Raw genomic sequence first — 22,344 nt, 5'->3', positions numbered from 1 at the left:
GAGTTGGAGTTCAGCACCTTCTGGAGGGCCCACAGGTTCCTCATCCCTGATGTAATACCCTGAAAAGCGTGGAGGAATGGTGAGATTAAAATGTAATAAATGAGTAAAGTTTTTGTGAAAACCATTAGGCAGCAAATGGGGACCCAGTAGGCTGCATAGATATTGTAGACTGAGACAACTAGCATTAATACACTTGCACTGGAGAGCCTATAACCTTGGTAGTTTTCCTCCTAACCATACTAAGGGTATATTATCTTGATTGAATAGACAGACAGAATAAACAACTAATCTCCAGATGCACAGGAGGGGAGGGGATGGGAAGAAACCTTGTATGAATAGTCACACTTTCCCCCTATCAAATATATATTCTGTCACTTTTTTCCATGTTAGATTGTCTGTGGGAATTAGAGTCTTGCTGCTTACTGAGAAACTTACTTTATTCAAATTGGCAGAATGATGGCTCTTTTTATTTAATTGTGCCAGCTTTGATTGTAACATTTGCTGTCATTACTCTTCCTCTTCCTTCCCTATTCTCAAGAGTATGCAGCATAATCTCTGTTAAGATCTCATTTGTGAGGGAGAATAAGTCTATGATTAGCCAAATAAGGATGCTTTCCTGTACTGACAACCTAGCTGATAAAAGTCCTGTTTCTCTTTATATCTCCAAGATGATTTGTGAGAGCTCTTGTTTTAACCTCTTCCTCTCCATGTAATTGTCATGTGAAATGGGAGATTGAAACTGTACTCTGGCTCTTTGTAGTCATTTACTGTTTAAACTTGCCTTTGGGAATAGAAACTGCTCTTCCTGCCACACCCAGAAGGGAAAGGGCTCTTTCAAACCAAAACTTGTTAATTATGAAGGCCAGAAAGAGTCAGGGGATTGATTGTTTTGTAGTGGTTGGTTTGCCTCTGAGAAACCCCCATGTTCAAATCCTGCACAGGTGTGGGTGATCTTGGGCAAAGCACACTTTGCTATAGGCTAAAGCTCTGCTTTGACTTCTTAGAAAGAGGGCAAGACACAAACATTAGAATGACAATAGTAAATTTCTGCTAACCATGATATATATTCACTAATAAGCAAAAAACCTTGCCGTTTAAGAACATACCTATAGCGCTCAGATATTTCTATCAAACTTTAAAAAGCAGGGAAATTGGGCAGCTATAGTGAATGCACTAGGGGAGCAGGAAACGTGATCTCTCCTCTCAGAGATATTGTACTGCCCTAGAAATTTGTCAAAATGCAAACACAATTTGGGTTGGTCTTTCACAGTCCAATCCACTTGCTGTGTAGCTTGGAAGAATTTGGTAACACCCCTGACCAAGTGTCCTCTCCCGCAGTTCTCAGGTTTCGAGTGTGTGTACCTGAAGTTAGGTGGCCTGGACAGAATAGGGATTCTGTTGGTGTACCGTCCACCCCGCTGCTCCACAGTCTCCCTACCTGAGCTAGCCGGGGTAGTCTCGGGGTTGGTATTGGAGTCCCCTCGGTTTGTGGTACTGGGTGACTTCAATATCCATGCTGAGACTGCTCTGTTGGGAGTGGCTCAGGACTTCATGGCCTCCATGACAACCATGGGTCTGTCCCAAGTAGTATCTGGCCCCACTCATATTGCTGGTCACACCCTCGACCTTATTTTCTGTGCTGGGTGGGATGACGGTGATCTGGGTGTGGAAGAACTTGCGGTGGTTCCGTTGTCATGGACAGATCACTATCTGGTTGGGTTTAGACTCACTGGGACTCAGAGCCTCTGCATGGGTGTGCGACCGATTAGAATGGTCCGTCCCAAGCGGCTGATGGATCCGGATGGCTTCCTGATGGCTCTTGGAGATTTCCCTGTTGCCTTGGCAGGCGACCCTGTCGAAGCCCTGGTTGATCTTTGGAATAGAGAAATGACCAGGGCGGTGGACACGATCGCTCCCGAGCGTCCCCTCTTTCGGAGTGGAGCCAAACCGGCTCCATGGTTCTCCAAGGAGCTGGTGGTGATGAAACGTGTCAGACGGGGACTAGAGCGACGTTGTCGGAAAACTCGGAGCGAATCTGACCGATCTCGGGCTAGAGGCTACTTGAAGGCCTACTCCGAGGCAGTACAGGCTAAGAAGAAATCTTTCTTCTCGGCCTCCATTTCATCTGCTGGGAGCCGTCCAGCGGAACTGTTTCGAGTGGTTAGGGGGCTTTTAATTACTAGCCCCCATGAAGGTAATTCTGACCACTCAGCAGTCCGCTGTCAAGAATTTGCACGGCACTTTGCGGACAAAGTCACTCAGATTCGCTGTGATTTGGACGCTAAAATTGATACAGTCTCTGAGGATGTAACTTTGGCGCCTGTTTGTCCAATTAAAATGGATTCTTTTCAACTTGTTTTACCCGAGGATGTGGACAAGATCCTTGGAGCGGCGCGTGCCACTACGTGTGTATTGGACCCTTGCCCTTCCTGGCTCATTAGAAGTACCAGAGGGGGACTGGTCGATTGGATCAGGGGAATAGTTAATGCCTCTCTACAACAAGGCAGAATTTCATCATGCTTAAAGGAGGCAATTATAAGACCACTGCTGAAAAAGCCCTCCCTTGATTCCTCTTTATTGGGCAACTACCGGGCAGTCTCCAATATTCCATTTTTAAGTAAGATAATAGAACGTGTGGTGGTCGCCCAACTCCAGAGATTCCTGGATGATACAGATTATCTAGATCCATTTCAATCTGGTTTCAGACCTGGCTATGGGACAGAGATGGCTTTGGTCGCCTTGGTGGATGACCTACGCAGAGAACTGGATGGGAGGAGTGTGTCTCTGCTGGTTCTACTGGACCTCTCAGCGGCTTTCGATACCATCGATCATGGTATCCTTCTGGGCCGCCTTGCCGAGATGGGACTTGGGGGCACTGTTTTACAGTGGCTCCAATCCTTCCTGGAGGATCGAACCCAGAAGGTGGTACTGGGGGACTCCTGCTTGACCCCTTGGCCATTGACTTATGGGGTCCCTCAGGGTTCTGTTTTGTCCCCCATGTTATTTAACATCTACATGAAACCGCTGGGAGAGGTTGTCCGGGGTTTTGGTGTTCGGTGTCATCAGTATTCTGATGACACTCAACTCTATTTCTCTTTTCCACCTGAAGCCAAGGAAGCTGTACAGACCCTAAACCAGTGTCTGGCATCAGTGATGGACTGGATGAGGGTAAACAAGTTGAGATTAAATCCTGACAAAACAGAGGTACTCCTGGTCAGTTGGAGGGCAGATCTGGGAATAGGGGTTCAACCGGTACTGGATGGGGTCGCACTCCCCCTGAAGTCTCAGGTTCGCAGTTTGGGTGTACTCCTGGACTCAGCTTTGAATTTGGAGGCCCAGATTGCTGCAGTATCCAGGAGCGCATTTGCCCAATTAAAACTGGAGCGCCAGCTGCGCCCATTCCTGGACCTGCCTGATCTGACCAGGGTGATGCATGCCTTGGTCACATCCCACTTAGACTATTGTAACACGCTCTACGTGGGGCTGCCTTTGAAGACTGTTCGGAAACTTAAATTGGTACAAAGAGCTGCAGCCAGAGTACTAACTGGGGCTGGTTACAGGGACCATACAACTCCCCTGTTACAACAGCTCCACTGGCTGCCAATTTGTTTCCGGTCACAATTCAAAGTGCTGGTTTTGACCTACAAAGCCCTATACGGCTCAGGTCCAGACTATTTGACAGATCGCATCTCCCTATATGAACCTGTCCGGGACTTGAGATCTTTAGGTGAGGCCCTTCTTGTGTTCCCTACACCTTCGCAAGCACATTTGACGCGGACACGAGATAGGGCCTTTTCGGTGGTCACCCCTAGGTTGTGGAACTCCCTCCCGAGTGAGGTTCGATCAGCTCCCTCCTTGCCGTCTTTTCGGCGACAAGTAAAGACTGTTTTATTTCAACGGGCATTTGGGACAGAGAACGACCAGGATTAATGTCTTATAGGCTTGGTGATCATATTATATGATTATTATTTTATACTGTTCGCTGTTTTAACTTTTATCTTATAGTTTTTAATTTCCCTTATAGTTTAATTCTTTTTTAATAATATACTCTGTATGTTTTAATGATCTTGTTTTTGGTTGTAAGCCGCTCTGAGTCCTATTGGAAAAGGGCGGGGTAAAAATAAAGTTTTATTATTGTTATTATTAACATGTGCCTCTGAGCATATGGTGAGTGGTGGCAACACCTGCAATCAGCCCAAATAATAGAAAGAAGACGTACTGTGCTGATCTTCCACAAGGTGAAATTCTCTCTTTCCCCTGCACAACTTTTAAAGATACAGAAGACCTCTTGGAGGCTGGGCCTGGCAACCCTAGTTTGATCATGTGCATATTTTTTGAGTTCAATGGGATTTATTTCTGTGCAATCATGTTTGAAAATGGAAATGGATTGCCTTCAAGTCAACCGAACTTACGGCGACCCTTTGAATAGGATTTTGATAGTAAATGGTATTCAGAGGTGGTTTTACCATTGCCTTCCTCTGAGGCTGAGAGGCAGTGACTGGCCCAAGGTCACCCAGTGAGCTTCATGGCTGTGTGGGGATTTAGTAGTAGTAGAATTTTATTGCATAGCCGTAGGCCGTTGCAATACAGACAGACAAATAAGCGGACAAACAATCAGCACATATTGAAATCTTGCAATAAAATACAACAAATGGTATAAACTTAAAATCGCTTAGCGAAAATACACTCCGCAGATGCTAGCGGTAATACAAAGAGAGGGTAGCCTACTCTTGGTGTGATTTCAACACCTCTCAGCAGGATAGCCTCGCTACAGTCTATTGTCCCGGCGATTCCAATATAACAAGATGATTAGCCCTTAATTTTTGTGCAGCTTGTGCAAAGTGGGCTACCCTAAAAGTGACTGAATACTCCTTGTTGGCCTTAAGAAAAGAAATAACCTTTACATCATGGCTATCTCTCTGCTGTTTAATCATATCGTCTAAGAATTTATCCCTGGGGTGTACGTAGAGAGGGCAGTGTAGAAGGTAATGGGGCAGATCTTCCACCACCACGGCCCCACAGATGCATAGGCGTTGCTCCCAGGGGATCCAGGGGATAACGGCCCAACAGAACCGAGGTTGGCATCGTCTGCAGCCTAAGTGCTGTAAAGACCTGCCTCAACTACACCGAGATGGAGTAAGATAGCTTGCCCTCTGCTGATCATATTTGTACAGGCCATACCATTTGGAAAATCTAGAGTTGGTGATCACCAGTCTATCCATCCATTCACAGTGGCGGGTAATAGCTTCCCAGTATTTAGTTCTACTCTGTGGGTGAGCGGTCTGGACCGGAATATGGTATCTACTGAGGACAGACGAGAGTTTATTAAGCCAATCTCTATCAGACGAGGCAGACTTGAGACAGGCCTTCAGGATTACCTTAGCTGGAGCATTTGTTATAGCACCCCAGAATGTAAGCAAGGTGGTGTGAGCACGGGCACTAATTGGAGGGAGGCTAGTCTCTGCACGGAGGAATGCTGCCGGGGTTCCACTGGGTAGCCTCAGGAGCTTTTTAAGGAAACTATTTTGGATGGACTCAATATTGGCTAAAAGAGACTCATCCCAACTCCATACTGCCACTCCATAGATGATCTGCACCAGGACCTTACTTTGAAAGACTTTCAAAGCTGGGGCCACCAGGTTACCACCCACTGACCTATAAAATCTAAGGATTGCACCAGATGTTCATGATGCTGTAGTTTTCAGGGAGACAAGCTGTTGTTTCCAGGAAAGAGTGTCCTGGAACTGAATGCCCAGATATTTGAAGGAACGGCATTGTTCAATCTGGTGCTCCCCTATGGACCATTTAAATTTATGATGTCGTTTCCTGAAGACCATTATCTTCGTTTTTACATAATTGATCTGTAGGTGTTCCTTTTTGCAGTATTCCCCCAAGTGGTTCAAGAGTCTCTTTAGGCCAATACGAGTAATCGAAAGCAGGATCATATCATCTGCATATAAAAGCAGAGAGAGTTTCCTATTCCCCACTGTAGGTGGGAAAAAGGCTGGTCCTTGTAATTCTGAGACTATATCGTTGAGATAGAAATTGAATAAGAACGGGGCAAGAAGGCATCCTTGCTTTACCCCTTTATCGACCGCTATTGGATCGGTTAAAGAGCCTGAGGGTCCTACTCTAATTCTAGCATTCGTATTGGAATACAGTTCCTTTACTAAGAACAGCAGCCGCTTATCGATATTGGTTCTAGCAACCTTAGACCACAAGCGTGGTCTATCAATCGAGTCAAAGGCGGCCGCCAAGTCCATGAAAGCCACATAGAGATATTTTGTAGGCCCTTGAATGCTCTGCCGAGCTACATAGTAGAGAGTGAAGCAGTGGTCGATGGCACTTTGCCCTTTTCTAAATCCTGCTTGTTCCGGGCAAATGACCTGATTTATTGCTTCCCATTCTTCTAGTTTGATTAGTAACTGTTTGCTATATAGTTTGGCACCAATATCCAATAAACTAATAGGTCGATAGTTACTCGGATCTTGTTTCTCCCCTTGCTTGTAGATAGGTATTACAATGCTCTGTTTCCAACCCACGGGGAATGCCCCGGTGTTGTTGAGATAAGTAAACAGCTTGGCCAGAATAGGTTCCCACCACTGCTGAAAATTTTTGAAAAGTTGGGGGGGTAGCATATCCTCCCCTGGCGCCTTACCCAACTTTAATGAGGAAATAAGGGCGCCAATTTGTGTCACCGTAACTGGAGACCACAGCGGGAGATTCTCCCACTCAGGAGGCAGGTTGGTTTTGTTGTTAACAGTCGTGTCCGTGTATAGCCTACTAAAATGTTCAAACCAGACCGAGGTCGAGATTTGGCCTGCTACTAAATGGCTATATGACCGCATCCCTTTGGCCACTAGGTCCCAGAACAACCGCTCATTTCCATCCCTGATCGCTTGTTCTAGTTGTTGCCATTGTGATCTCGCATATATGGCTTTTTTCCTTTTTATCAATATTTTATAAGCGGCACGTAGAGTCGCTAGTTGGTCATGAACAAACGCCCCTGGGTTGCTAATTGCCAACCGTGCATACTTCACTAGGCTTCGCTTGGCAAGTTTGCAATCCTGGTCAAACCATCTATTGCCCGTGTACCAAAGGGCCTTGTACTGTTTTGTCTGGGTCAGTAGAGGTCTCAAATGGGAAAGCATTAGCTGGTAAGATTCAAGAACATTAATCTCCGCCTCCAAGAAATTATGCCTAAGCGCAAGTAGATCAGTGTTGCTCAAGTGCTGTGAAACGGATGAGTGTAAGGCCAAAGACCAGCACACCCTCCGTTCAGCTGCTTGGATGACCTCCAGGTTTATTGGGGGAGCAGCGGGGTGCACTTGCAAGGACTTCAGGGTGGTCATGAGGGGAAAACGATCACTTTCAATTCTATCTGCCACCTCAGATTTACGGACTTCTGGGAACAAGACACAAGATACAAACATGTAATCAATCTCACTAGCCCCCCTGCTAGTGTGGTAAGTAAAGGCACCTTTGGAGACGTCTACCAGAGAACCATGCAAACACACCAGTTGGTGTTGCTGTGTGAGGTCCCCAAGCCTCAACCTTGCTTGTTGGATTTTTGGTCCTGCAATACTCTCTCAAGGGGAGGGGTCATGCTGGCAGGACCCTGATTAGAAATCCCCACCACCTTCCCCGGGCCCCCCATCCTAGCGTTGAAGTCGCCACATAAAATTAGTCTAGCACACAGAAACTGACACTCCATCTGAGTTAAACATTCTGCTAAATGATCCCAAACACAACCGGGGTCTACCCTCTTAGCTGAAACAGGTGGGAAGTAAACATTTAGAATGATCAGAGGGCCCCGTGGAAATTCCACCTAACCCCAGCCCCTGTATGTAATGGGGGCAGTTTGTATTCAGTACTTGAGACTTTGCCAGCAGATCAACTGAAATAAGAATACTAAGGTCTCCCCTGCCTCAGCCTTTGGATTTGTGTTTAACTGCTGGGATCGAGAAGGATTGAAAGCCTCTGAGTGATAAGAGGTTTTCTTGCATAACCCAGGTTTCCTGCAAACACACAACATTAAAATCTTTTCAAAAGGAACTCAGGTCCGCCTCCCTAAGTTTACTAGCCCAGCCCATAATATTCCATGAAAGGATGGAGAATTGTAATTCCAGGCAGATTTCGTCGGCAATTTCAGCAGGGCAAACGCAGCCATTAGCTATGGGGTATCGTGTCAAGGAGCAGGGAGCTCAAGTGCCCATCCCCAGGTTAATTTTCCCATGAATACCCTCACTCACCACATCGGTAGGTAAGGGGTTCGAGCATCTAAGGTTCAGTAAATCTGGGGGGGACGGCGGTTGGGGATAGTCAACCAATCCGCTAGCACCCTGCGGATGCACCGTGCCTCCTAGATCAAACACTTCCGGCTGCTGCAATGTATGTCCTATCCCTGCACTTCCAGAAGGTGTAGAAACTGCTGGGCTTCCAGCGCAAGGGAACAGCAATTCCATAGGTGGCTGTGCTGGATCATATGTTGCCACCTGCATCTCACTCCCAGCCGTTACCCTGGTGTCTTCAACCAGGGCTTGTACTGGGATAGTAGAGACCCGTTCATTAATGTCTGTGAGTCGTGAAATTAACTGCTCCAATCTTATAAGAATTTCTTTCCGGTCTCTAGATAGCAAGGCACCAAAGGACTGTAGCAGCATATTCTCCTCATTCTCCATCGGCTCGGTTTCCCCTTCTTCAATTTGGCACCCAGCTTGTAGATGCAACTGCGCCAACCCCATACTGGACATCGGTGCACTAGCACCACCCCTTTCATTTCCATCCGTTGTGGCCCATTCGATCATAGGACCGCAGGATGGCATAGACTGGGCCTCTCCGTGTGGGGATTTGAACCCTAGTCTCCCAGGTCCTAGTCCAACACTGACCCAGGGGAGGGGAGGGGAGGAGATTGGGTGGGTGGGCACTGGGCAGAGGGGAAGCCCCTTTCCTTTCCAAAAGGAAAACATTGTGAACAGTATCATTGCTTTTCAGCGTTTCCCTCACCTTTTTATTCTACAGCAGGCACATGTAGCCTCCCACCCCAATTTAAACCAAAGCTGTCCCTGGCCACATCCACACCAGGCCTTTACCTCACTTTGGAGAGTCATGGCTTCTCTGAAAGAATCCTGGGAAGTGCAGTTAGTGAAGGGTGCTGAGAGTTGCTAGGAGATGCCCTGTTCCCCTCACAGACTTTCAGTCAGAGCGGCTGACTGTTAAACTAGTCTGGCCACTGGAGCTCTGTCGGTGGAATAGCAATCTCCCTTCACAAACCACACTTCCCAGGATTCTCTGAGGGAAGCCATGCCTGTCTCAAGTGAAATCAAAGTCTGCTGTGGGTGTGGCCCCCTGATTAGCCAAGCCCAGCAGCTGTGAGGCTTTTAGAACACTGACAGTTGGTTCTTACTGAGCATGCTCCACGTTATCATAGGGTTCCAGCAAACATTTCTTAAATTAATTAAAAATCAGCCAGGCATTTTTTTAACTTTTAAACTGCAGACGATGAAGGTTAAAGTATGGGGCAAGGTCAGTATTAGGATTATAGGTACTCTGTGAACATGGCTGATTTTTAATGAATTTCAACCGATTATGAGAACTCTCAGAGAAAAAAGTCCAAAAGAGCTCTGGGCCCCCCCCCCTCTTTTTAGACTTTGAACTCTCTATTCTCTCTTACTCTTGTGTGTATTGCCATGAAAATTTACAGGATTGTTAAGCAAGCATTTCTGAGTTCAGGACTATATGTTTTGTAAGGTTTTGTTTTGAAATGAATTTAAGGGAAGCCTCAGAATGGCATGGGGGTATTTTCAATTTAACATTGCGGAATGTGAAAAATCCACGCTGGCTATAGTATACAGCCCCTCTCGTGGCTGTATAATGACTGTACATGTCAAGATGGGTGTGTGGCCATCGTTCTATCCAGATGTTTGCAGCGTAATTGCCTGTGCCAGTTCACTTCCCTTCCTGTGCTTGCTTGCTGTGTTGCTTGTTAATGATATCTCATTTTGCATATGCAGAAATAGCAGCCTTGTTCTATACTACAGCTATGTACTCACAGATGCCCTGATTTGTCAGGGCACTTTTTGATTGTGGCATTCTGCCAGTGCATTTCTCTCCCTAGGCAGGCTTCCCCAATGCCTACCTTAATCTCTTTTAGGTGTCAGGTCACTGTCATCTTATTTTCCCAGTAAATTTTATCTATGTTAAGGGGAATGTAAGTTGTTAATGTGCATAATAACTGACCATTTGCACATTCACCAGGCCTCAACGAGAATGTGCACATTAACCTTCTATAACGAGGGAATTGTGCACATTTCCCAGTCAATATACATAATCTCCACCAGGCCTTGGGAAATGTGCATATACTGCCTGAATTATGTACTTTCTCCAACCATTATACATAATCCCCAACAGGCCTTTGGGAATGTGCATATCCTGACTGCATTTGTACATTATCCAGGCAATATGCACATTATCCAGGCAATATGCACATTCTCCGGTCACTATGCATAGTCTCCAAGAAACATGACTTTTTTGGTCTCTTTTCAAAAGTGTACAATCTAGACACACATACGCATGCCCCTGGCTACTTCTGGCCCACTGCCGAATCTTACATGCCCCACAACATACCCTCCCACTGATCAGCAGAGAAGCAAGAAGGGTCCTCCCACCCTGTTTAATCTTTCCAACAACAATGTGAGATAGGTTAAGCTAAGAACTGGTTCAGTGAAGCTGCACATGCTTAGTGTATTTGTGTGTGTCTGTGTTGGGAAGCTTTTTTTCTTGGTAATTTGACATAAAATATCAGGACTGTGGAATGTTGCAGTTAGTGCCTTGGGTTCTATTTCAATAAAGTAGTTATTAGTTTTTGCTAGGTATTTCTGTTGAAATGCTCTATATGCCGAGGGGAGGTCTTGCATACCATATGAAATATAACCTCTAGAGTCTAGAATGTACAGGTGGATGAAGGACCAAAGTGTCACCATAGCTGTTTGAGTGGCAATGTCCTTTCTGACTTCCCTCAAAATCTCCCTCTCCTGTCTCAGCTTTCTTTGCATCATCCTCTAACTTTAGCTGAAACACCCTTCCTTCTTGGGAAACACGTTTATATAATAAAGTTTTTGCCTTTATTTATACAGCATGTTTCAAGTGTAGCTTTTTTCAGTAAGCCTTATAATAGCCCTGTAAGATAGGTCTGTGTTAGTGTCCCCATATTGCAAATTGAGGAGCTGAGGCTGAGAGAGAGTGGCTTGTCTGTGACAGCCAGCGAGTTCTTGGCTGAGCTGGGATGTGAACCAAGGCTTCTCGTCTCCCCTTGTAACCGCCATGCTACTCCCAGCTGTCATCATAGTATAATATCGGAGCATAATTTTTACAGCTATGTTAAATTCTTTTTCTCTTTTTATTCTTTCCCTTAGTCTATATTCTCTTGGTTGTAAAGTCAGGGTGTCCCTTTCTGTTCCAGGCAATGGGACATAGTTCTGCTACATACACAGAGCCTTCTCTGACACATAACAGGGAAGCCTTTGTGCATGGAGAACTCTTATGGTGCAGTGGCTATTATATGGAGGGTAAATTCCACTGAGATCAAACAGGACTTCAGTTTGCAATCTTATGCACACTTACTTGAGAGAGCGTCTCTTGATGTGAATGAAGCTTTTTCCTGAGAAATACATGCAATAGGAACTGGCTGTTAAGCACCTAACTGTTACATTTTATTGATTTCATTGGGGCCTTCTTTCTTCTGATAGAAGCCTATGTTTATAATCCAGCAAAGCTCCTAATGCAAGAGGTTAAGAGATGCTCCACTAGTTTTTAAAAATGGGATTTAATAATAAAAATATCTTGGCAGATTTAAAATATGGTTCAGCAATTCAGCTGCTGGAATGGAGTAAACACAAAAGTTACACTGATAATGGCACACAGCTTGTGCTCAGCCAGTGAGAAACTGTTGGTCTGTAAGCTCTTTGTGGCAGATACTGCATGGCCTTCAGTCTAGTTTTCAGTTGTTCCTCACTGATCAAGGAGTAAATGCAGGGCTGCTGGGTTCAGCAAGCCTAGCTGCCTTGTTGAAATTTCACTGGCTTGTAATAGACCAGTGGTTCCCAACCTTTATCACTATGGAACCCCCTCTGTAACCTCAAATTTTTTTGTGACCTCCACATGTTAATTGTTGCTCTGCCTCCTGCTGCTGCTTTGACCATCACCACGATTTGTATGTGGGCAAAGAAACAGAGGCAGAAGAGAGAGAAATCTGCCAAGAAAGAAATTAAAGCCAAATAAATGTTTGCTTGTTTGTTTCTCATCCTTCCTCCCAGTAGGAGTAATAAATTTAAAGATGTGCTTCATGCCAACCTACAGGCAAAATCAAAATAGGAGCAAACTTGGGCACTAGGGGTGGGGGTGGGCGAGTGCAAATGGGCAGAGAGAGAAATAAAAGTGTGATAGAAGTAATGTGAAGGGAGGGGCAAGGTTAGAGAGAGGAAAGAATGTCAAGTTGTGGGTGGGGGAGAGGGTTGGTGGGTCAAAAGAAGGCAGCTAATAAGAGGTGGTAGCGGCTGCAAGAGGCGCAGCAACATGGGAGGGAGGGCACTCAAGACATGAGGGTAGGAAGGGGAGGGAGGGTTGGAGTCAAGTGGGCTGCGTGTCCATTCTAGGTGCTTCCTTTCTCGGAATGACCTGTGATGGCAGTGAGACCTCCAAACAAATACACATGGCCCCTCTTCTCTTTTTTCCCTCACTCCCCACTCCTGTCCCCTTACACCAAAAGGAGGGTGTCCTGTGGGAGGGAGAAGAGGGAAGTAGACAATGAGCACAAGGGTGGAATCCTCTTCAACCGCTGCCTCTTTCTCTCCCTCTCTTTCTGAGGCAAAGGGTTGAGGAGTGGCCTTTCCTCCCTCTTTTCTCTCCCTTACCCCCCATCCCCACCTTAGCCTGGTAATGGCCTGTGTGGGGCTACAGGAAAATGCATAGGGATGGGAGACTGTGCTGCCACTGCTGTGTGCCCCTTTCTGTGTCATTCACATTGCAGGAGTCTGGTGGGTTATGGGAAGGAGTTGCAAGAAGGCCAGAGGACCCCCCCTCCCCCAGACACACACACACACACCTCCCACTCAGTACATGTTTGCTGCCATGTCTGTGCTCTCCTTTTGCTATTGCTGATGCTGCCACCAGTCCATGCAGCATGCAAAGGCTGGGGCTACCCTTCTCCATACGGGGTTAAGGAGCTGGGAGCTCAGGAAGAGCAATCAGCTGCTGGTCTCCTTGAGGAGTTGCTCACATTTGCTCAGTTTGTTTCAGCCGTCCTGAAGACTTTTTTTACAAAATGAATAAATAATTCCTCTCTTGGCTCTTTGTGGCCCCCCAGGATGACTTCCTGGCCCCTCTGGACCCGAGGTTGGGAACTATTGCAATAGATTGTAATGGATTTGGACTGTTCCAAAGACCAATTTCTGCAGGGATCAGCACTATGATATTACTGGGAAACAGCTTCTTGTTGAAAATAAAGGGGTTGTCTACCCCGTATGGTCCCTAAAATATAGCCTTGTATGTGTCTATATAATTGGCAGAATGGGAGAGGTGTATATAATTCATAAGCCTAGCAGGATTTTTCCCTTAAAGGAGTTTATATAAATGTTACCAACCTATTGAAAAATCAAAGATACTATTTCTTGGGAGTTAAATTTAACTATAAAATGAGTGATTTGTTAACATTTGGCTGAAATACTAAATAAACTTTCAACATGCTATTTGATATTACCTTTACTTAATTAGCATGAAGAGACATCATCTCCAGCTATAGACATATATTTTGTGGAGGGAGGTGCATCAGAATTGTAGTACCAAAATGCCAACTAGGCCCTTGTCTTCCCAGCATCCATTCAAAATTGTGTGTGTTGTGGCATCGCTAATAGCTAGACTGTCTTGCTTTGTCAAAATTTTTCAGTCTGGAGGGATTGCTGCACCAGGTCTTAATTAGTATGCTACCTCTAGTAGAAGATTCTAGCTACAGCAAGCCTTCTGAATTACAGCATATGGGTGATAGAATAAGGCTTTGTTGCCTCTCACCAAAGAAGGCAGTGCAGTGCCCCTTCTTGGAACATGGAAGCATTCCATATAGGACTCAGGTTTACAGGCCCAATAAAAGGTTTGATCTCTGGTGTTCTTTATTTCTTTTTTTAAATTATTATAAATATTGCAAGAATATGTCGACATATATAAGGCAAATATAGCATATTTTATTCCATATAACTAAATATTTTTATCTATTTTCTCATAACTGTATATTCGTAATTTGCAGAAAGACGGCAAAATCATAACCTATACCTATTGCATTAATTTCCAGCTCACAGCTCAGGCATACATGGAAGCTGCTTATTCTGTGCTTGGGGGGGGGGGCTTCCCAATCCCTGGCACTTGGTAGTGAGTAGTCAGACTGGAAAGTACCCTCTTACAGTCATTTGTTCCAGGGCTAAGATTTAAAATCAGTTAATTCCTCTGTTTTAGATTCTGCCTTCACTGAGATCGCTAATCCATTTAGCTTGTTGTCCTCACGTTTTTCAGCTGCATGTCTTCCTGAGAGCAGGGATGGGGAACCTGTGCCCCTCCAGATGTTGCTGGATTCCAGTTCTTGTCATTTTTGACCATTAGCTATGGTGGCTGAGGTTGATCGGAGCTGAGAGGCCAATGACCGCAGGAGGGTCACAGGTTCCCTACTTCTAAATTGAGAATCTTTCTAAAAAAATCCTTGGCAGAAGCCGCAGGTTCAGCCACATGTAGAGTCAGTGTAATACTTGCATGTACTGCTGTTGAGAATCCAGATCGACAAAACATTGGTGGATACATTGGAATGCAGTTATAACATTTTATATGTTTGGATACAAATATTGCTTCCCTAGGGGCATATGTGTGTGTTTAATTACAACATGAATTCTTATGGAAAGGATTAGAAGGAAGGAAGGGAAAGGAGGCAGGAAACATTAACGTGAATACCTTTTTGTTTCTAAACAGTTACAGTTTTCCCCATAGGTGTACAATTTTAAAATGTTGCAATAGATTCACATTTTGCTTTCAGTAGATGGCATTGGTAAAATAATAGTAATAATAAAATGCCATTAGCTGATTGGGAGTCTGCTTCCCCCTGGATGGGTCCAAGTATGTGGTTTCTTCTCACGTGACAAAGTGCCCCGTGATATTCTGATTAGCGAGCTAGCTAAATGTGGGCTGGATGAAACAACTATCAGGTGGATCCACAGTTGGCTACAGAATCATACTCAGAGTGCTTATCAATGGTTCCTTCTCGAACTGAGGTAACGAGTGGGGTACCGCAGGGCTCGGTCCTAGGCCCACTGATTAATGACTTGGATGCGGAGGTGCAGGGAATACTTATAAAATTTGCAGATGATACAAAATTGGGAGGGATTGCTAATACCTTGGAAGACAGCAGCAAAATTCAAAGGGATCTTGATAGGCTGGGGTATTGGGCTGAAAACAATAGAATGAAATTTTACAGTAAGGGCAAAGTTCTGTGCCTAGGAAAAAGAAACTAAATGCACAGTTATAAGATGGGGGCTACTTGGCTCAGCAATACTGTATGTGAGAAGGATCTTGGGATTGTTGTTGCACACAAGCTGAATATGAGCCAACAGTGTGATGTGGCTGCAAAAAAGGCACGTGCTATTATAGGTTGCATTAACAGAAGTATAGTTTCCAAATCATGTGAAGTATTGGTTCCCTTCTCTTCAGCACTGGTTAGGCCTCATCTTGAGTACTGCATCCAGTTCTGGACACTGCACTTCAAGAAGGATGCAGACAAACTGGAACAGGTTCAGAAGAGGGTAACAAGGATGATCAGGGGACTAGAAGCAAAGCCCCATGAGAGAGACGGAAAGAACTGGGCATGTTTAGCCTTGAGAAGAGAAGACTGAGGGGAGATATGATAGCACTCTTGAAGTACTTGAAAAGTTGCCACACAGAGGAGGGCCAGGATCTCTTCTTGATCGTCCCAGAATGCAGGACATGGAATAATGGGCTCAAGTTACAGGAAGCCAGATTTTGACCTGAATATCAGAAAAAACTTCCTGTTAGAACAGTACGACAATAGAACCAATTACCTAGGGAAGTGGTGGGCTCTCCAACACAGGAGGTGTTCAAGAGACAGGTGGCCAGGTACCTGTCGGGTATGCTTTAAGCTGGATTCCTGCATTGAGCAAGGGGTTGTAGGCCCCTGCCAGCTCTATGGTTCTGATTCTATATGGTTGTTTGCCTTCCTTCCTAACTGAGCAATGATCAGGTGGGAAGGACCTACACAATTGACAGAGCCACCTGTTCCAGTCAGAGCTGTGTTACAAATGGGTTGTTGAAATTCTTAACCCTATTTCTCATCAGAGAAATTGGAGGAGATCATTTTGCTGAATTTCACCAGAGGGGGAGAAATTCCACAGCAGTTGTCTCTTTTTGAGATTTTTCTCTCACCCTGATAAATTTTTTCAGTTTTGTTTGAGAAATTTCAGCTCTAGTTCCAGTATTCAGACAGTTACTGCAGTGGCATGAGATCTTGCCATGCGGAAACAGCTCAGTTGCCCCTGTGTGAACACAGTTTCTTGGATAGCCTCATTGGGGACTATCTGTATGCAGCTCCACATTTATGGCATTGCCTTCCTCACCCTCTTGTTAAGGCCCCTTCCATAACTCTGCAGGCTAAGAAATGTATTATAGTCTGGAATGTGGTGCATATAAAAGATTTAAAACTGCAAGCTAAATTCATATTCGTTTATTGTTTCTAGAGTTTGCAACATGAACCAGGTGCTTTGCAAATTCTGCATTTTTTATGTTGCAGCTGTAAGCAGAGAGTTTTCCATACTGTTTGATGATGATCTAGTATGTAGGGAGGTATAAAATCAGAAAGGTTTTCTGTCGTTCAACCCTGATAACATTTTTGTATTTTTTTTGCAGGTGTTTTTCAAGGTCTGATCACCTTGCCCTCCATATGAAAAGACACATCTAAATAACAGATCGCCCAGCATGGCCCAGATGCAATTAGACCTTAGCATCATGGGGAGAAGAGTTGTCTGTCTCTTGCTGCCTTTCAGAAGAAGAGAAATTGATCACATGTACATTTCTGTACACACACCATGCACTAAGTGTTGTCATGCACCCAGCTATACTTAATTACATATGTCTGTTCTCTACACCTTGCTCAACTGGAAGGCAGAAGACACCCAAGAGGAAATGGGTGCAGGAGAAGTTAGTAAGACACAAACAGTGCTTACAGCACTTCAGGACTCTTGGATTTTTGTTCCCTGTTTATTGCCAATGGAAATGAAAGCAAATGGAAGAGGGTTCCCTGCAGGTGAACAGCAGTAAAAGAAGAATATGTACCCTGCTTCTCAAATGCAAGTGGATGGTGGGAGAGCAGGGCACATGACTTTTGGAGTTGCATATTTGTAGCACTAACTTTTTCTTTTTAAATAGATTTTTGAGGGGAAACTAATGACCTAGAAAAACCAAATCCCAGTTTGGTAGCCAAAACGTTAATGTCTTGGTTCCTTTCTGTTTTTATTTTTGAGGCTTACTTATGTACAACATGCATCAAGGCTCCTCATGAACACTTTGATCTGCTCCGATTCTGGTTCTTCTTTATAGGACTGAGCTATCAAGATCCGTTTAAGTCAATACCAATGGCCTTAATTGGCAGTAGACTGTGCAGTGACACCTAGGACACGTCTACCACTTTTCTTGCTTGAACTGGTATAGACTTTGTCAAGGATTCTTTCTGTGTTTGCTTTGTTTTTTCCTGACATTTTGATATTTTGTTATTGCACATCATGTGCACTAGGGGACTGTGAAAACTGCTGATGTGATTTCACAGTGGTTGGCCAGCAATGTCCCTGAGCAGCACCACAGTATATCTTTGGAGACATCACCATATTGCCATAGTTCAGACATTCTATTTAATTGCCTAATGAGAACTTGAAAAAAAGAGCTTGTTTGGAAGCTTTGAAACTTTTCTCCATGTTCATCAGAATTCATTTACTCACCTGGATATCTGTCTTGGATTCTATCACTCAAGCATGATTTCAGGTTTTCCTTCTACACCATGGGGGGAGGGGGCATGCTTGTTGCAACCCACAGCGATTGGTTAGCAACTCTGTTTGCTTGTTCTTGCTAGCCCTTTTACCCAGTCAAATATCTGGTTACTGATTTGTATGTCTGGCACCTGCAAAAGATGTAGTTTGGGTTGAGCAGATTTGTAGAAACATTTCATTGATCATCATGAATGGAAAAGTGAGGACCTCTTCAAATTAAAATAAATCCCATACAGCATTTTGCTCTAAAGAGACCCACTTAGGTTCTCCTTTCCCATTTTTCAAGGTGATGCAACTTTCCCACTCTTCTAACATGTTAAGTTTAAATGAAAGGGATTGGCTTTTTAGCGAGCACTGGCTTCCTTTCCAGTGGTGAGTTGAAGCAAAAATAACAAACAGATAATGCATGGGTCTACTCTGACCAATGGTTGTACCATTTAGCAACCAATGGAAGCATCAAGCTCATGTTTTGAATCTTGTAGATAATTTCATGGTTGTGGCTCAGAGTGAATTTCCCTGTACTTTACAAACATGCAAAATATTCTATATATCCATAATGTCTACTTCTAGTTAGTTTGAGCAGGCAATGATTCAAAAAGCTGCCTTTTCAAACTATCTCTTGTGCAGGTGGAGAGTTATTCATTGGGAACAGTTCGGGAATAGTATAGTTAATAATGTGGGACCATTTCTGCAAGATGTGCCGAGAAATGAAATGGCACATGTGATTCTCCCTTGGTTGCTGCTCTTCCACTCTTTAAACTAGCTCACTGCCTTCCTTTTTGACTGTTTCTTGACTTGCTGACTGTTCACTAATTTCCTAATTTATGCTTAGGATGCAAAAATGTTAAAATCCTTTTTTTATACAGAATATCTAAAATTGTATAATGTAAGTACAGACACAGGGATTCTTAGCACTTGGCCTTTGGGGCTTTCTTTCCATCTGTGATTTCACCAAACTACCAGGTTTTCAAGTAATACTCTCTTTGGATCAGAGTTCTTCTGCACACTGTGACTGTCAGTGGCCACTTGTGTTGCAAAAACAAGGCCTGGCCCTTAATGTTGGGATGTGAAATGGACCAAAATCTAACAATCTCTTTGAGGGCAATGAACGTTAGCATTTAAGAATGAGGAAGAGATCTAAGTTTTATTCCAAAGATTTATGGTTAATCATGATTTAGAAAATATTGGAGCACTGCTTGCTGACAATCTTGTAGTTCTCTATATCTGTGTTTGCATATTTTCTATTCCACCCAGGGGTTCAGTGGGCATTTTGAGAGCCCTGTAGCTCGGTATTTGACTATTGTATGGCAGTTTTAGAATATCAGCTGAGGTGAATGATGGAACATCCAGAGTGTGTGCTAGCTGAAAAATCTATACTGTCAGAGAAATTCTTCGTGTAGCATCCTACATAATGTGCATACATATATGTCATCACAGTAATCATTGGGTATCAGTATCCATGAATGTCATCACCTGAAATGTTGAATCATATTGTCTCTAGAATTCTTAGAGATTCAGAGTTGATGACTAATTTAATATAAATCTGTATTTTAAATAATTAAATGTGGGTGGCAGTGGGAAACTTAAGAACAATGTTGATTTACTTCCCATTGTCATTTGTGGTCTTGCTAATATCTCTACTTCAGAATGTGAAATCTTCAATACAATTCATATTGCTGGAGAGCAATGTGATTTTTTAAATCTAGGCAAGTCATAGCAATATATATATATATATATATATTTGCTTTGCTCATAATTATTCAAAGTAGACCAGAATGATTATCATCATTTCAGAAGTACAATATCTGAAGTGTCAAATTGGAAACCTCTCTAATGGCTTTCCAACATTAGTGGGCTGATGAAGCACACTCACTTGAGAGTAAGGTCTGTTAAAACAAATGGGACTTTCTTCTGAGTAAATGTGTAAAGGGTCCATCTACAACCAGCCCGGTGGTGAGCAAGGAAGTAAGAAGCCACTGCTACTTAGTAGCGATTGAGAAGAAGAGGGAACCCAGTAATTTTAATGGCAAGCATTGCAAGGTGGAGAAGGAGATGACTAGGTTCCAGCCATACAGCTGTTAACTGGCAAGCTGCATCAGCATGGCCCATGGTATCTGTGGCCCAAAGCTACAGCAAACCTGTAAGAAAGCTGTACCCTATGCCTTTACCACCACTTTGCAGCAACCACTATGAAGGCTGCCTAGTCCCCCCTCACCTTGGTCATCACTAAGCTGTGGCAGCCTCTTACTTCCCAGGGAACCATCTCACCACTTGTCACTGAAAGGATTGGTCCTAATCCTACTAAGAAGTGAGTCAGTGGGATTTAACTTCTGAATAAGCATGCTTAGGATCGCATTGGGAGATGTGCACAAAAATGGTCCCCCGGTTTTGAGATTTTGGCTTGACCTCTTGTGGGAGAAAAATCATGCCTGATGGTTGTGCCATAACGACAATGAATCATGCTTTTTAGGGGTTTCATTTTTCATATTACAAATCCTGAAGAAACTGAAATGGAGAGTTTGTAAATATTTCAAGAACTTAATTTCATCCCTTGTCCCATCTCATCTTAGCTTCGCTATCCTGTACATGTTGGAGGTTTATTTTTTTAAGGATAAATTTTTCTTACTTTATAGCAGTGATAGTCCTGGTGCTGATCTTTATGCAGTACTTTCAACAGGAAGAGAGCTGGACAGCACCTCATCTCCAAAACCAGCACAAGGAAGCACGGAAGGGCCCAGGTGGCTGTATGGCTGATGACCTTCCAGTTGGCCTTCCCTGTCTGAATCACACTTGTAGAGAAAGGCACATTGGTAAGAAGCAGCAAGTGCAACCCAGTGGTGATGGTGAGGCAACATTATTGTTGCTTTTGCAGGAAAGATGTTCTGCATCCTATTTCTTAGTGCACCAGTATGCAAGATTGCATTATCTGTGGATTGAATGGCATTTTCTTAAGCCATACTGGTAGTCTCTGATGGATCCCATGTTAAAATTGACTTGAAAGAAAACTTTTTTTCCTCCCAGCATTCAGTGGGTACAATGAGGATCTTGATTTTCATTACGAGATTTTATATCTACTTTTTCTGATTGTTTTTTCTGAATAAAATGATCCCATCTTATTATCTCATGTTTTTGTACTAATGTTCTTGTCAGTGTTTGTAATGATTTCATTGGAAACTGCAAGATTTGGCCCCAGATATTCTTTACCGAGGTGAATCTGGCTTTTTCTTTTTCTTCTTTAAAAAATGGGACAAGAGCAATGTTTCACCCCCCCCCCCAATAAACCAATGTGGGTGGAAGATGGAACATATCAAGAATATACCTGTTGTGATTTCAGAAGCAGATGGTTGCGTTGTATTTTCTTCATGTTTTTTAGTTAGAAATTTAAGATTGGCCTACTCATTTTTTAAAAAAACACGTTTGACCTTTCTGATTGGGTATGCTGCTAGACTCTACACTCTCTTGCTCTGTGTGTGCACATGCGTGTGCACATGCGTGTGCACATGCGTGTGCTGGAGCGCCTAAGCTAAACATATTCCTACACAGGCAAAACTGAACTCCCAGCTATTTCTGTTGTAATAACCAACAGTGCCTCTTTCTGTCTGGTTTGGTGAGGGTACTAAATACCACCAGTGGGTTACGGAAAGGTTTTGCCTGTGCTGCACATATGGTTTAGCTGTGTACTAATGAGTGAATAGACTACAAACTAGGGAGCAAAAGTGAGTTACTGGAGTACTCTTGTGAAATCACATGGTGAGAGGTAACCTTTATATATATATTGGTCTGTAGTGGGCAAAAATCAACTATCAACACAGTTCTACAGAACATCAGATCTATTTTTAATCTTATGTGACTGTTACCTGGATAAATGAATCTGTGTGGTGTATATGGTTGTAAGGTCCATCTGGAAGGACATACCTGGGAGTTTAAATTTTTTACATTTCTGTAACTTAGTGCTTTTATTTAACACGTAGTTGTTCCTCTGTTATGGCCTGTGGCCAAAACAAATAAATGGTTCCCCGGAAGGCTGATTGGCCATACAATTTAATGTTCAGTTCCATTGTAGCAACTGCCATTTGTCTGTTGTTTATACATTATTGAGCTCTGTGCTTGCTAATCCCTGAACACCAAATTGTAAGACTGGTTTTAAACACTAATTTCTTACTGACAGATTGCTACATGATAGGAGTTGAATGAGTTTTTAGGGAGGGGGCTGTGTGTATTAAAACTCCACAGACTTGGGCAAGTTGGTGCATAGTTGCTC

At 43.7% G+C, this 22,344-nt stretch overlaps 1 protein-coding gene across 3 annotated transcripts in view; it reads left to right on the top strand.

The window, feature by feature from the left end:
- KLF7 (KLF transcription factor 7) overlaps window positions 1–22,128 on the top strand; it is a 103,230-nt gene extending 81,102 nt beyond the window's left edge. For all 3 annotated transcript variants that reach the window (XM_061607799.1, XM_061607801.1, XM_061607800.1), the window contains exon 4: window positions 16,951–22,128. In XM_061607799.1, the coding sequence (XP_061463783.1) occupies window positions 16,951–17,002 (52 nt within the window). In that variant the 3' untranslated portion in view covers window positions 17,003–22,128. The remainder of the gene's footprint in view (window positions 1–16,950) is intronic.
- The last annotated feature ends 216 nt before the right edge of the window (window positions 22,129–22,344 follow it).

This window comes from Rhineura floridana, chromosome 2, assembly GCF_030035675.1.
Source record: "Rhineura floridana isolate rRhiFlo1 chromosome 2, rRhiFlo1.hap2, whole genome shotgun sequence".
Lineage (NCBI taxonomy): Eukaryota > Metazoa > Chordata > Lepidosauria > Squamata > Rhineuridae > Rhineura > Rhineura floridana.
This window is presented reverse-complemented; position numbering and strand designations above follow the sequence as displayed.